We start from the raw sequence: 15,338 nt of genomic DNA on the forward strand, positions 1-15,338 counted from the left end.
TGCAAGGCCCGTCTTCCAAAATTCACTTTTCTGTGACAAAAGATACTCCTCCAGTACTGTTCTCACCTCATCCACAGAATGCATAACTTTTCCATCCAAATGACTTTGAAGATTTTGGATTAACTGATCATCAGATTGGGTAATGTCTGGTGAATACGGTGGCTGGGGCCTCATTTCCCATTCAAGCTGCTCCAACCTTTGGAATGTCATCCTTATAGTATGTGGGTGAACATTTCCCTGATGGAAGAACACCTTTCGTCTTGAAATCCAAAACCATTGTTTTCCATCTAGCGCTGACTTAAGCCGCTCAAGCTGTTCATAGAAGTTCTCCTTTGTTATCATTTGCTTTGGGTTTAAAAGTTTAAAGTGGACTAAACCTTTCATATCACGCCAAACATAACAACATTTTATGTGGGTGAAGACCTTGTTTAGCTTAGGGTACTGGTGTTTCTCCTTTCCCTATCCCTGGTCTTCAGCACTTAACATTTTTATAGATAACCCTTTTCTTGTCTCCAGTCATATTCAGTCCAAAGAAGGTTCATTCGTGAGGCATGACAGCAAACAGCACACTTTTACTCTCTGAGTGCAATTACTCAGAAAGTTTGTGTAGTACCCATTGACCCAATTTGTTGAATTTTCTAATGGCCTGCAAGTATCACTGACTGGCTGAAGAACCAAATCCAAATTTATTTGCTTGTTCCTCAACTGTTACAATGGGATTTTGTTCCATTATGGTTTGCAGGATGTCCCCATATGTAACTGTAATTAGTGGGGCCCTGGGATATGTAACACACTCTCTAAATACCAATCTTGCAAAATTAGGCTTGTCAAAACCAGGAAGGAGAAAGCCAATTTGAAGACTACAGATCCAATCCATCATTGGAACAGTAACAATCTGTAAAACTTTCCTGAAGTTTATCATTTAAATATATATCAACATGTCTAAAAATGCAAGTATATGCATGAGAATACATGCATAAAACAAAACATATGAATCTGCACATATACATACATTCACACATACATACAAACAAAAATACCCAGTTGTTAATGTTGAAATTCCAATGAAGGAGTCTTAGATCCAAGTCAGAAACTGGTTCTTTCTCTGTTGGCAAGAAATCTTGAAATAAAACTTAACAATGACATACATAAATATATATATATGCCTATTTCTGTCTGTGTACATGCTTCTTCAGTGTGTTTCAGTCAATATCTTTATTCTAAATTTGTCATTATCGCCTCATCCTTACACTTCTCCTAACATATAATTACCATTGATACCATCTTCTCTGTATCATTTCCAGTGTTATCCAAAGTGGACTGTGGACCACCAAAAGACATTGCTGGTGCTTCAAAGTCCTATAATAGCACTACCTATAAATCTCAAGTAATCTACACTTGTCCAGAAGGAGAAACATTAAAATCGAGATGTGAAGATGACAATAAATGGACTCCAGTACCATCTACCTGTAAAGGTAATGTAAAGAGGCTCCCTCTTGTTGTTTCCAACTACATTATTTTTTTTTGTGTGTGTGTTAAGTGTTTTTGTCAGAGGAAGAAATGCTGTGTCCATGACAATTTCCATTGTGAATTTCACTGTTGGGAAAGATAGAAGTTAATGTCAGAGCAGAAACCTCTTCAAATGCTTGCAAGAGTATCGGCTTTGTGAGTGTTACTCAAAGGGAGGATGATTCATGTTGTGCCAAACAAGCACAGGAAGAGTGGAATCTTGTCCCTACCTGAAATTTTCATGGAGTTTTCATCAACTAAATTTCATGTGTAAGGCTTAGATGTGAAGCAAATTCTTAAGCACAGAGAACCCTGCGCAATATTCCATTGTTTTTAAGCAAACTATTATGACCACAGCTATAACTCAGCTCGTGTAATTTTTTTCTCTAATTTCTCACTTGACTTTTCTCATCCATACTTTGTGTTATCATCTATTATTCTGTACAATACAATGCACTGAGTTTTTTTACTAGAATTCAGCAATCCTCTGAAACAGACTTCCGATGCTCAAGTGATATTCTATCCAGTCCATAATCCTAAATTATAACAACACAAATAATAATAATGATTCTTTCTAATTTGGGAAAAGAAAGCCAATAATTTTCTATATGTTGTAGATTAAGTTCCATTTTGTTGTTTTCGTATAGATTATTGGTTTGAGGATGTATCCATCGGTTACAATATAATTAAGTTGACTAAATATGTTTGGGTGTGTGATATGTATATGTCTTCCAATTAAACGAAGTCCTTTTTGCATCCTGCTGTTGGTAGAATGAAAAGAAAAGTCAAATTCATTTTTGTGGAGAAATGTAAAAATGATGAGTTACAAAGACAGTTTCAACGAATTCTCTTTTTATTTCAAGGATATATGCTATTACATGTAAATACATCAGGAGTAATCTCTCTTCGTCAGTGAAAGTAACTTGAAGAGTATCATATTGTAGAATGTTATTTCTAGGTTTTCGTCTAAAAGTTTGTCCATAAAGAAGTGAAAGGAATCATATTGCTTATCAAGTCCATTGAAACTACACTTGAGAAAGAGTTTAGCTTTATGACTTATGGTCATTATTGAGAAGGATAACGTCTTATGTCATTAGTAGAAGAATGTCAAAATTCAACAAGGAGTGTATGTGAGTTTCAGTGACATAGCTTCCCAAAGGCAAACTATCCACTTATTAAAATCAGAAAAAATATCATGGTTTTTATAACTTCCCATGGAAATTTCTAGAAGCGTTCTGAAATATGATTTAAAATAATTTAGGCTAAAATGGAGAATGATTTTGGATGAAATCTATAGCGGTTGTCGTTGGCTGTTCAAGTGCTTGTTATTAAATGGAAAAACAGCATGAATCATCATAAGACACTTTTGTGTATAAATATATTGATTATTCTGTGTTCACCTTTTGTGGTGGAAGCCTGTAGTATGATACAAAAACATGTCTGTTTATATAGAAAGAAAGTTTTGATTTTTGCTTTTGCACTGAAAGAAGTAACATATAACATTTGTATTACATTATGTTTGCATGTGTAGAATGAGAACAGTCATTTTGAGAATGTGTTTGTGATAAAGTATCTTCATTTACGAACCGCATATCTTGTGTCGAGGTGAATACACATGTGAGTCGCACGTGGAATATTGTGTGCAGAGCAACAGAGAAGACATTTGTCTTTGACCAAAACCTGGCAGGAACTTAGATCTTCTACTGTGTAGCTCAGAACGAGGCTGGTGTCTCAGAACAAGGCTAGTGTATCAAAGCAAGGGTAGTTGTCTCATCGATATATTCGTCTGCTGTGTAGGTCAACTTACATATTACCACGTAATATGTAGATTTGCTACAAATATTTTTAGCCAATGAGAGAACTTGTAGATTTTGTTTAGTTGTAGATTTTGTAAGCCACCAAATAAAAAGCCTTTACTACAAATCGATGCCATTTAGTGAGTATCATCAACTCCAGTTCTTCACTAATATTTTATGCTTTTGACCTCTGCAAGAATGAAAGGCAAAATTGATACTGGCTGGATTTAAACTGAATACATGAAATACTTGAATACAAATCTTAAAGCATTTCTTTCAATTCTGACACCAACTTGTGTAGTTTTCCACTCAAAATGAAAGTGAATTTGTATTTGGTTTGCAGGGCAAAATGTTACATAATCAGTAAAGTAATGTCTTGCAGTGACTAGCCATATATAGTTACCTTCTTTTATATTCTGGATTCAAAGACCATCCGGATATATTCACCTTTCATTATTCAAAGGTTGATAAAATTAGGCCTAACCAAGTACTGAGTTTCATTTATTCATATTCATTCTGAATGCAAAATGTGTGGCTTTGCATTTGTATTAGAAACCATTTTCATAAATACTGTTTTTATCCACAATAATTATAATTATTCTTGTTGCTAAAGGTGATGCATTTGCAGAATCCGAGAACATCAGATAAAATGTGTGGTGGTATTTGTTTTGGCACTTCAGCTGCTAATTCCAATTCCTACTGATGTTAATTTTGCTATTGCTGGGCCAATAAATTAAAATAGCAGTCAAGCATAGAGGCCATATTTTGTTGATTAACTCATACCTCAAAATTTTGTCCTTTCTAAGTTAGAGATTATTATTATTGTTATTCTTTTTGTCTTTTACATTCATCTAAATCTTACTTGAATTCCAGTTGCTGAGAGGCATTTTGTGAAAGTCACAGATGGAATTCTGGATGTATCTGGGAAAACATTGGTCAAGAAAAATATAACAGCTGATGCTTGTGGAGAAAGATGTTTGTCTGAGCCAAATTGTTTAGCATTTGAAATAACTAAAAGAGGTGGAAACTGTTACTTAACGAATGAAACTGCAGCTTCCACCAAGAAAATGAAATCAGACAAAAGCAGAGATTATTACCAACGAATAAACCGTAATTATTCTTTGAATTTTATTATTGGACTTTCTTTTCCTCTTTCTCTGAAATTTGTGAATGCATTTGTACTTTATATTATATATATAAACAACCATTTCTGTAAACACACTGACAGATTTACCTAGAAGGACAGGTATAGAAGTGTTTCTCAGAAAAACATGCAAAATTATGCACTCTAAATACCCTGAGGGCATTGTCATATGGACTTTATCCACCTTGAACAATTTTATGTTCACTCTTTTACTTGTTTCAGTCATTTAACTGTGGCCATGCTGGAGCACCACCTTTAGTCGAGCAAATGGACCCTAGGACTTATTCTTTGTAAGCCAAGTACTTATTCTATCAGTCTCTTTTCCTGAACTGCTAAGTTACGGGGACGTAAACACACCAACATCAGTTGTCAAGCGAAGTTGGGGGGACAAACACAAATGTACAAACATATACACACAGACAGAAAATGAAAGAAGCCCGTTGTATATATGTATATATATATATATATGTATGTGTGTGTATATGTTTGTGCATCTGTGTTTGTCCCCCCAACTTCACTTGACAACCGATGCTAGTGTGTTTACATCCCCGTAACTTAGCAGTTCAGCAAAAGAGACTGATAGAATAAGTACTTGTTATATATAACACCAAGAAAGTTAGAGGTTATGGATCCAACCCACTAAGGGATAATATTTATCCAATATACTGTTGGTATAATACCCACATTCTTTATACACAAATGTTTTTAATCGCAATGCAATTAACTTATTTATTGTATTAAACGGGTGAAGGTAAAGAAATATTTTACCATTAATTTATAATACAAATAAGAAAATGGTGAAACAATTCAGTTGGCTCATCAGCTTTCGGATATTAGAATGTTGAATTATTTATTCATTTAACAAAAATGAGAACCTTAACAGCATACATATATACATTAAAATTCAATGCATGTAAGATAAGAATACAATTATAAAAATCATAATATAAATTATTGAAATCATTAAAATCACTCCTTACAGCTGTTTCAGCCTATGGATAAAAGTAGTTTTTTTTTCTAGTGCTTATATTTGTCAATTATATTGAGGTTGTAGATATTTAAAAATAGGGTACTTATACATAACCATACGCCTCGTCAGAGATTATAAAGAACTTTAAAAATATTAATACATGAAACAGAATACACGAATAATTTATTATATAAAAAATATGAACAAATATCCATATACACTTACACATATACATGTATACATACATAAGCAGAGTATATATACTTTTACATGTGTATAATTACATAAATAAAAACACAATTAAACAATAGGTCCAAGTAAATAGACCATTCGTCATATACATATATATATATATACATATATACTGGAACATATACATACGTCTATGTTCATGACTACTTAAACAATAATCACTTATTACTAATATTATTATTATTATTATTATATTTATCAACAGTAACAATATTATTAGATTTATTGACAATACATATAATAGATTCCAATATATCAAATATTACGATACAAGATAAACAATCCACAATCCATACAAACAAATATATATATATATATATATATATATATATATATATATATATATATATATTTATATTATATATATATATATATATATATATATATATATATAAAGCATACAGTTACACCATGGCTTTTAGATATAGTTCTTCTTCATACATACTAGTCCACGCGTATGGGTAACAAATAGAAGCAACAACATACTAATATCCGAAAGCTGATGAACCAACTAAATTGTTTCTCCATTTCCTTATTTGTATTATATATATACTAGTAGAGATACCCGGCATTGCCCGTGTTACATGCAATTGAAGAATTAGACTTTTCTGTAATGAACTGGAATACCTATGTTTCGAATTTCATCAAAATTGCAGATGAGGGTGACTTCCCTCTTGACACACCCGAAAAATATTGTAATTGTGCCACATGTATCCCATAGTATTGATTTTTATGTGCATATTCCAAAATTCCTGTCTTATTGAACCTGTTAAAAAGATTTTGCTCATGAGAAATGAAGGTCATGGAGCTCTAAAATGTGAGAAATTCTTCAAACCCAGATTATATACTGAAACATCTATTCCAGTATGTCCTCCCGGTTTTCAAAGAGGGAAACAGATCCCTTGCAGTCAACTATCACCCAGTCTCACTCACCTCCTATATCATTAAAATGTTTGAAAGAGTGGTAAGATGAAGGATCACTGCTCAATCTGTAGTAGAGGTGTAGGTAGAAACTCTATAAGATGTACCCAGTGTAAGCTATGGACTCATAAGAGGTGCAGCAATATCAAAGGAAGGATAACTGGGAGGATAGCTTTTGTATGTGGCAGATGCTCGGGAGCTATAAATAACAATGAAAATGTGCAGAGAACAACTTCCGCCACATTCCAGGGAGAAAAACTAGAAGTAGTTGATAGCTTCCATTACCCAGGTGACCAAGTCAATAGCGGGGGAGGGTGCACTGAAAGTGTAGCTACTAGAATAAGAATAGCCTGGGCTAAGTTCAGAGAGCTCTTACCTCTGCTGGTGACAAAGGTCCTCTCACTCAGAGTAAAAGGTAGACTGTACGACACATGTGTATGAACAGCCATGCTATATGGCAGTGAAACATGGGCCATGACTGCCGAGGACATGCATAAGTTTGCAAGGAATGAAGCCAGCATGCTCCGATGGCTGTGTAATGTCAGTGTGCATACTTGACAGAGTGTTAGTGCCTTGAGAGAAAAGTTGGACCTAAGAAGCATCAGATGTAGTGTTCAAGAGAGGAAACTGCACTGGTATGGTCATGTGCCAAGAATGGATGTGGATAGCTGTGTGAAAAAGTGCCACACCCTATCGGTTGAGGGAACCTGTGGAAGAGGTAGACCTAGGATGAGGTGGTGAAGCATTACCTTCAAATATTGGGCCTCACCGAGGCAATGACTAGTGACCGAGACCTCTGGATATATGCTGTGCTTGAGAAGACTCGGCAAATGCATGTGTGTGACCATAACCTTGTGGCCTATGCCAGGGGTGTAACCAGTCCACTTATGCATGCCTTTCCTTGATTGGACACTAAACTCTGCTTGCGAAGACCAGTTGAGGCAAGTGAAATCGAAATCAAACTCTATTGTGAAGACCTGTTGAGGCATGTGAAATCAAAATCAAACTCGGTGACTGGCATCCGTTGCTAATGGAGCACTAAGAGTACCATACGAGTGAGATCGTTGCCAGAGCAACAAGCTGGCCTTCGTGCCGATGGCACGTTAAACACACCATTTGAGTGTGATCGTTACCTGTGTTGCCTTACTATCACTTGTGATGGTGGCACGTGAAAAAAAACATTTGAGCGAGGTTGTTGCCAGTGCTGCTGGACTGGCTCCTGTGCAAGTGGCACATAAAAAGCACCATTTGAGCATGGCCATTGCCAGTGCCACCAAAATGGCCCTCATGCCGGTGGCACGTAAAAGCACCCACTACACTCTTGGAGTGGTTGGCGTTAGGAAGGGTATCCAGCTGTAGAAACCCTGCCAAATCAGATTGGAGTCTTGTTCACCAGACTTCAGTCAAATTATCAACCCATGCTAGCATGGAAAGCGGACGTTAAACGATGATGATGATGATATATATGTGTGTGTATGTCTATATCTGTATATATATATATATATATACATATATATATATATATATATATATATATGTATATATATCTAAAAATATTAATATTTCTAATTCTCTCTAAAGGAGACTATGGTAGCAGTACTGGATATTAATAGTTATCACCAAGAATTATCTTGAGAGAACAGAACCTTATTTTCTACAAAATTCTGTATGTTTATTATCATGTCTCTAATATGCCCTTAAAGCTGTAAAACGATTTTTATGTTTTTTCATCTTCTCTCTTTCAATATATATCCACCACGTGTATTTCCCCACTAAAATATTTTCTACCATATATATAAACTTCTTTATCTATCTATCTATGTATATATATATATATATATGTATACATGTATGTATATATATATATATATTCATCATCATCATTAAACGTCCATGTTCCATGCTAGCATGGGTGGGACGGTACCACAAAAGCTGGCCAGTTCAAAACCTGCACCAGACTTCTGTGACTGTCTTGGCAAGATTTTTACAGCTGGATGCCCTTCCTAACACCAACCACTCAACAAAGTGGACTTTTTATGTGGCACAAGCACAGGCGAGGTCAGTTTTGACAAGGTTTTTACAGCTGGATGCCCTTCCAAACATCAACCACTTTACAGTGTGGCTTGGGTGCTTTTAAGTGGCCCATGAACTAATAGGGTCACCAACTACTTGCAAGGCAAAAACTTTTAAGAGGGGAGGAAGAATTGGAGTAGGTGATGATGAAAAGGTTATAGTGAGACAGATAGAATATGCAAATTAACCTAAACCATAAATATTGTCTCCTCTTTTTTTGTTTTTGTACATGTCTTAGATAAAATTGGAAAGATTTTACAACTGTGTGCCTTAAACATGCACATGCTGCTATCCTCTTGAATCTAGAAATATCAAACTGATTTTTTCGTTAATACATCTCAAATCCCAAGAATTGTTGGTGCTAGTGATTATGTCCCCTTTTCATTCTGAGTCGACTGTAAATGGCACTAGATGTTTCAACAAATTAAGAATTTATCATATATTTAGTATACCATTATTTATTCATGCCATTGGCCAATCTGAGTTATTTCTCTTACCTCACTTTTGTCTTAAAATATATATCGTTGTTGTTGGCGTCATTGTCGTCGTCGTCTTCTTCTCCTTCTTCATATTTAGTGTTACAGTCATCAAGGTGTTGTGTTGTCCTGTATTTCACTTGTTATACTTAGTTTTACTTACTGTCTCCTCCCAACATACAGCGCTTAATCATCGTGTATGTAAGAGAGCACTTTTTAATGCAAGGCCGATGAAGTGCTACTATAATGTAAAAGAAAAATATCCCAAAGATTACGTAACTTTTCATGATAAACAACATGTTTTTTTCCCATTTTTTATGAAAGCGAATCGACAACTTAGTTGTCCAAAAATGAGATGGTTATAAATTAATATTTTACACGCACTTCTGATCGGGTTATGCTATTTCAAATCCGCCGCCCGGTTCAGTACCAGCACTTGGCTCTTGGCCCTGAAACCGAGTCCTTCGGATCAAGTCTCTAGTATCGTGAATAATTTCTTCCCTTGCTCCCAACAGTCATGGACGCCAGGGAAAACAATATGGACTCTGCCTTACCTTTACTGACTGACCCATTAAATATATACATACTCACACACACATACACACACACACGCACACACAGACACAGACACACACACACACAGAGTTTTTATATCGCAACTCAAGTTTCACAGCAATAAATGTAGGTAACATAATTTCCATTTTAAGCTATATATGTGACATACACAGGTTTCCCTTAAGCCGAATGTTGTTACGTGAGCAGACTGTCACTGCTACACAAACTAATTCAATAACTTCCATGGTTCTAACAGCATATCTATATATAACGTGGCTTGAATTCCACAAGCTATGATGGTTTAATTTTAAACTGTGTGCAATACAGGTGTAGAGTACGAAACTGCTTATTTAGCCCAATTTTCTGTCGCGTTTTCCAACACACTATTAAATTATATATATTATTATTTGACTGAATGCCACGCATCCATTTCCAAGTATATATATATAAATATATATATATCGCTTAAGCATAGCGATGCTAATAACCTAGTGTAGAACTCAATACATGTCTGATTCTAGACGAAGTGTTAGTCATGTTTATGGCTCTGATGAAGCTGTAGGGTGCTCAGCAATGACTCCGCCGTATCTTATAGTGGAAATAGCCGTAAGCTAATGAAGTTCATAAGATAATCTTTTATTCCTTCGTCCTCTCTTTTCTTATATACATGTGAGTGTGTTAGCGCGCACGGGGTGTATATATATTAATATATGTAATATATGTATATACACACGCACATACATATATATATATTATATATATGTATGCATATATGTATGAAGGTGTATGTGTGTGTGTGTGTTTGTGTATGTATGTATGTATGTATGTATGTATGTATGTATGTATGTATGTACGTACGTACGTACGTGTGAATGTATATTCATATTCTTTTCGGTGGAGTTACTGCTTACATATCTTATAATGATTTTAGGACTAGCTACTTTGCTAGTTGCAAGATCAGCGGCTGAATGCCGCTTATTTTTCTATATATTGCGAGTTGGGTCGAACGACTGCTATCTCTAGCAGACAGGTGACCGGTACTGAGGAAGGGAAAACACCGTGAAACCAAGCTGGTCTACTGGTCCTCTCAAATAGGAGTTCGCTCCCCTGCTCGCAATATATCGGACACAGGTTGTGTCGTTAACCAACTGGAAATGTTTTCCTGGGGCTATAAAAGAGTAGTAACATTATACGGAACAGCCATGTTGAAGTGGCAATGAACATTACTTTTCAGTAGAGAGAACAACGTGAAATGAAGAGTTTTGCTCAAGAACACAATGCACCACTCCGTCCGGGAGTCGAAACCGCGATCTTAATATTAAGCGTAAGATTCTATCAAACCACTAGGCCACGCGCCTTCAAACACATACGTACACACACACGCAAACAGGTATGTGTATGTATGTATGTATGTATGTATGTATGTATGTATGTATCTATATATGTATGTATGCATGCATGCATGTAAGTATGTATGTATGTGTGTGTGTGTGTGTGTATCTGTATAATTCTTAATTCATCTCATGTGTCTTCTGAGTAATTTCTACATATCAAATGTAATCTATTATTTAAATTATAGCGCTGTTATCCATTGTTTTAATAATTGCAATACCTCAATTCAAAATAATGAGTGAAAGAGAGATGAAGGTTATATGGTAGATAGTAAAAACAAAGAAGAATATTTTATTTTAATGTCGATGATATTATATTTGAAAGTGAAAGTTAACAATAAATCGTTATTGATTCACACGGATATTGTATGCAATTAAAGAAAAAGATAAACAACTGAAACTTTTATGTATAGTGGCGTTGAAAACGAACAAGTACTGAAACAATTGTAACTGGTAATTAGAGATGTGCTAAATTCTTTCTTCATCTTATTTAAATCACACACACATGCACGCTCACCTTTTTTCTGCCTTTCATTGCTTAGACACCACCTAACCCTCACTTTCCCCTCCGATCAAGACCACAACCACTCCCTTCAATTGGATGTCCAATCCTATACAGTTGCAAGCAGTAACCCTGGTTCTTCATGGAGATCCCTTCTGAGGTGGTCTGCCACAAGACCTGGAAGTTGGGAAATATTAGTATGATGCCACTCTGCACAGTTATTTGGTGGTTTTCTTACTATTTCAGTTTTTTTCTTCTTACCTGGAATAGACACTGAAATGTAGGGAAGGATTAAAGGGAGAAGGAGAGCAGAAGATAGAATACGTAATAAAGTTTTAAAAAAAGGAGAAATGGGGAAAAGAAAGATAGAGCTGGATATTTGTATACTAGAGAAGTGGAAATAAAGAGGCAACGGGATAAAATAACAGAATTATTGAGAATGAGGAAATGATAGAAAGAATGTAAATGATAGAAAGTGAGAAGGAATTTGGATCTTTCCAGTTTGAACGGCAGTTTTTAACATAATTTCTAGGTAACTGAAAAATTTTAAACTTCGTATACTGGTAGAATGTGTTTATAAAACATCTTTTCCTCTTGGCTTTATTGAGAAAATTCTATAGTTTGTAAGATATTTGTTGTTTTTTCTTCAATTTCTGCTATTTCAACCAATCACTGACGTCTATTGAGTTAAAAAGCATTTTGTGCCGTATGAATATGTCCCTCGTTTAAGAAACAGATTGGGTTTATTTACATTTGTGAAGAAAAAAAGATACCCTTCCCCCCACCACTAACCCTAAAACAGATTGAAATGCAATAGATCGATACTAGGGTCATAATTATGGGTGACAATTTCATATGACACCACTAGAAAAAATTGCCGTTCAAACTGAAAAGATCCATGACTTCTTCCAATAATAATCTTCATTTTAGTTTTGAATTCGAAGTCAGTCAGTTTCTTTATTATTAAGAACTTCATCGTCTGCTTCACTTGCAAATTACCTTTTCTATATTTGAAAAATTGGCGCTTTTGCTTCCTTACTCGGATCTTCTTGGTTTGAACGGCAGTTTTTAACATAATTTCTAGGTAACTAAAAAATTTTGAACTTCGTATACTGGTAGAATGTGTTTATAAAACATCTTCTCTGGGCTTTATTGAGAAAATTCTATATGTTGTAACATATTTCGTCTTTAATTTCGAGCATTTCGGCAATTTTAACCAATCACTGACGTCCATTTAGGTAAATAACATTCTGTGCATAATGAATATGTCCCTCGTTTAAGAAACAGATTGGGTTTATTTACATTTGTGAAGAAAAAAGATACCCTTCCCCAACCCCTAACCCTAACTCTAAAATAGATTGAAATGCAATAGATCGATACTAGGGCCATAATTATGGGTGATATTTTCATTTGACACTGCTAGAAAAAAATCCCATTTTCTGTAGCGGTGTCGTATGAAATTGTCACCCATAATTATAACCCTAGTATCGATCTATTGCATTTCAATCTATTTTAGATTTAGGGTTAGAGTTAGGGTGGGTTAGGGTTAGGGGTGGGGGAAGGGTATCTTTTTTCTTCACAAATGTAAATAAATCCAATCTGTTTCTTAAACGAGGGACATATTCATTATGCACAGAATGTTATTTACCTAAATGGACGTCAGCGATTGGTTAAAATTGCCGAAATGCTCGAAATTAAAGACGAAATATGTTACAACATATAGAATTTTCTCAATAAAGCCAAGAAAAAATGATGTTTTGTAAACACATTCTACCAGAATACGAAGTTTAAAACTTTTTAGTTAACTAGAAATTATGTTACAAAGTGCCGTTCAAAAGGAAAAGATCCGAAATACAAGCAAGTCTGGAGGTAGAAAAAATAGAATAACAGTAAAATGATAAAATGAAACGCAAAAACTTATGGAGCAAAACTTGAATTAGAAATGAAATTAAGAATTACTAAAATGTGAAAGAAATATACATTGTCACTTTTTTATGTATACTATACACGTTTATATATAACTAGCAGTATCGCCCGGCGTTGCTCGAGTTTGTAAGGGAAATAACTATATAAGCATTTTTAGAGAGTTATAGCCAAAAAATAGAAAAAAAATCGTTGACTCATCGTAGGCATTTTTAGAGAGTTACTTCCCTTATATAATAGAGAAAAAATGCATTAAAATGGAAAAAAATGATGGTAAATTCTTTTTTAAATTGTAGACTCATCGTAGACGTGCGCTAATACCCTGAAGGGCTCGATATGAATCACGACTATAAGATACCCGGTTTTGGTTAAACTGCACCGCAAAATGTGGGAATAGTTAGGAATCTAAATCGTAGGAGACAGTAACACAACCTTACTTTTATATATAACTAGCAGTATCGCCCGGCGTTGCTCGGGTTTGTAAGGGAAATAACTATATAAGCATTTTTAGAGAGTTACTTCCCTTATAGATGCCAATTCGGGCTTTCTTAGCCATTTCTGTTTTGGTGTCTTCAAGCAATGAAGTCGTTGTTCTAAAAGAACGCTGGTCTCCTTGACAACGGTTTGCGACGTTGATTTCCTTACACTCCCTTCCCCCAGCTTCACGAGGGAGGGAAGAAGGGGGAGAAGCAAACAGGTGCAGGTGTGACCATGATGTTAAATTATTTTTAAAATCGTAGACTCATCGTAGACGCGCGCTAATACTCAGACGGGCTCGACTATCTAAATCGAAGGGGACAGACACTCACACAACTACAGTTTTATATATATAGACTATCAGTATCGCCCGGCGTTGCTCGGGTTTGTAAGGGAAATAACTATATAAGCATTTTTAGTGAGTTATAGCAAAAAAATAGCAAAAAATGCATTAAAAATGGAATAAAAAATTATGGTAATTTTTTTTTTAATCGTTGACTCATCGTAGACATTTTTAGAGAGTTACTTCCCTTATATAATAGCGAAAATGCATTAAAATGGAATAAAAAATGATGGTAATCTTTTTTTTTAATCATAGACTCATCGTAGACATTTTTAGAGAGTTACTCCCTTATATGATAGAGAAAAATGCATTAAAATGGAATAAAAAATGATGGTAAATTTTTTTTTAAATCGTAGACTCACGCTAATACCCAGAAGGGCTCGATATGAATCCCGACTATAAGATACCCGCTTTTGGTTACACTGCACTGCACTGGGAGTAGTTAGGAATCTAAATCGTAGGAGACAGACACACAACCTTACTTTTATATATAAAGATTTGTGCAACAACTAAAACATTCGGTTGTGCAAACTGTTTGCACAGGAAACCTGCCGTGTGGCGGTAATTGCCGTTTTTGTGGATCTGTTTCAGCTTTTTTAGTGACTTCAAGCCATGAAGTCGTTGTTCTAAAAGAACGCTGGTCTCCTTGACAACGCATTACGACGTTGATTTCCTTACACTCCCTTCCCCACAGCTTCACGAGGGAGGGAAGAAGGGGGAGAAGCAACACAGGTGCAGGTGTGAGTGTGGACGCCAACTCCGCCGCCATCGACACACGAAAAAATATGCATTAATATGGAATAAAAAATGATGTTAAATTATTTTTAAAATCGTAGACTCATCGTAGACGCGCGCTAATACCCAGACGGGCTCGATATGAATCACGACTATAAGATACCCGAATTTGGTTAAACTGCACCGCAAAATGTGGGAGTAGTTAGGAATCTAAATCGAAGGGGACAGACACTCACACAACTACAGTTTTATATATATAGACTATCAGTAT

At 35.3% G+C, this 15,338-nt stretch overlaps 1 protein-coding gene across 1 annotated transcript in view; it reads left to right on the plus strand.

The window, feature by feature from the left end:
* Positions 1–551: 551 nt before the first annotated feature.
* LOC118764739 (sushi, von Willebrand factor type A, EGF and pentraxin domain-containing protein 1-like) overlaps positions 552–15,338 on the plus strand; it is a 35,350-nt gene continuing 20,563 nt past the window's right edge. The window contains exons 1-3 of the mRNA XM_036505706.1: positions 552–600; positions 1,305–1,475; positions 4,179–4,415. Coding sequence (XP_036361599.1) covers positions 552–600; positions 1,305–1,475; positions 4,179–4,415 — 457 coding nt within the window. The remainder of the gene's footprint in view (positions 601–1,304; positions 1,476–4,178; positions 4,416–15,338) is intronic.

Source organism: Octopus sinensis, linkage group LG9, assembly GCF_006345805.1.
Source record: "Octopus sinensis linkage group LG9, ASM634580v1, whole genome shotgun sequence".
Lineage (NCBI taxonomy): Eukaryota > Metazoa > Mollusca > Cephalopoda > Octopoda > Octopodidae > Octopus > Octopus sinensis.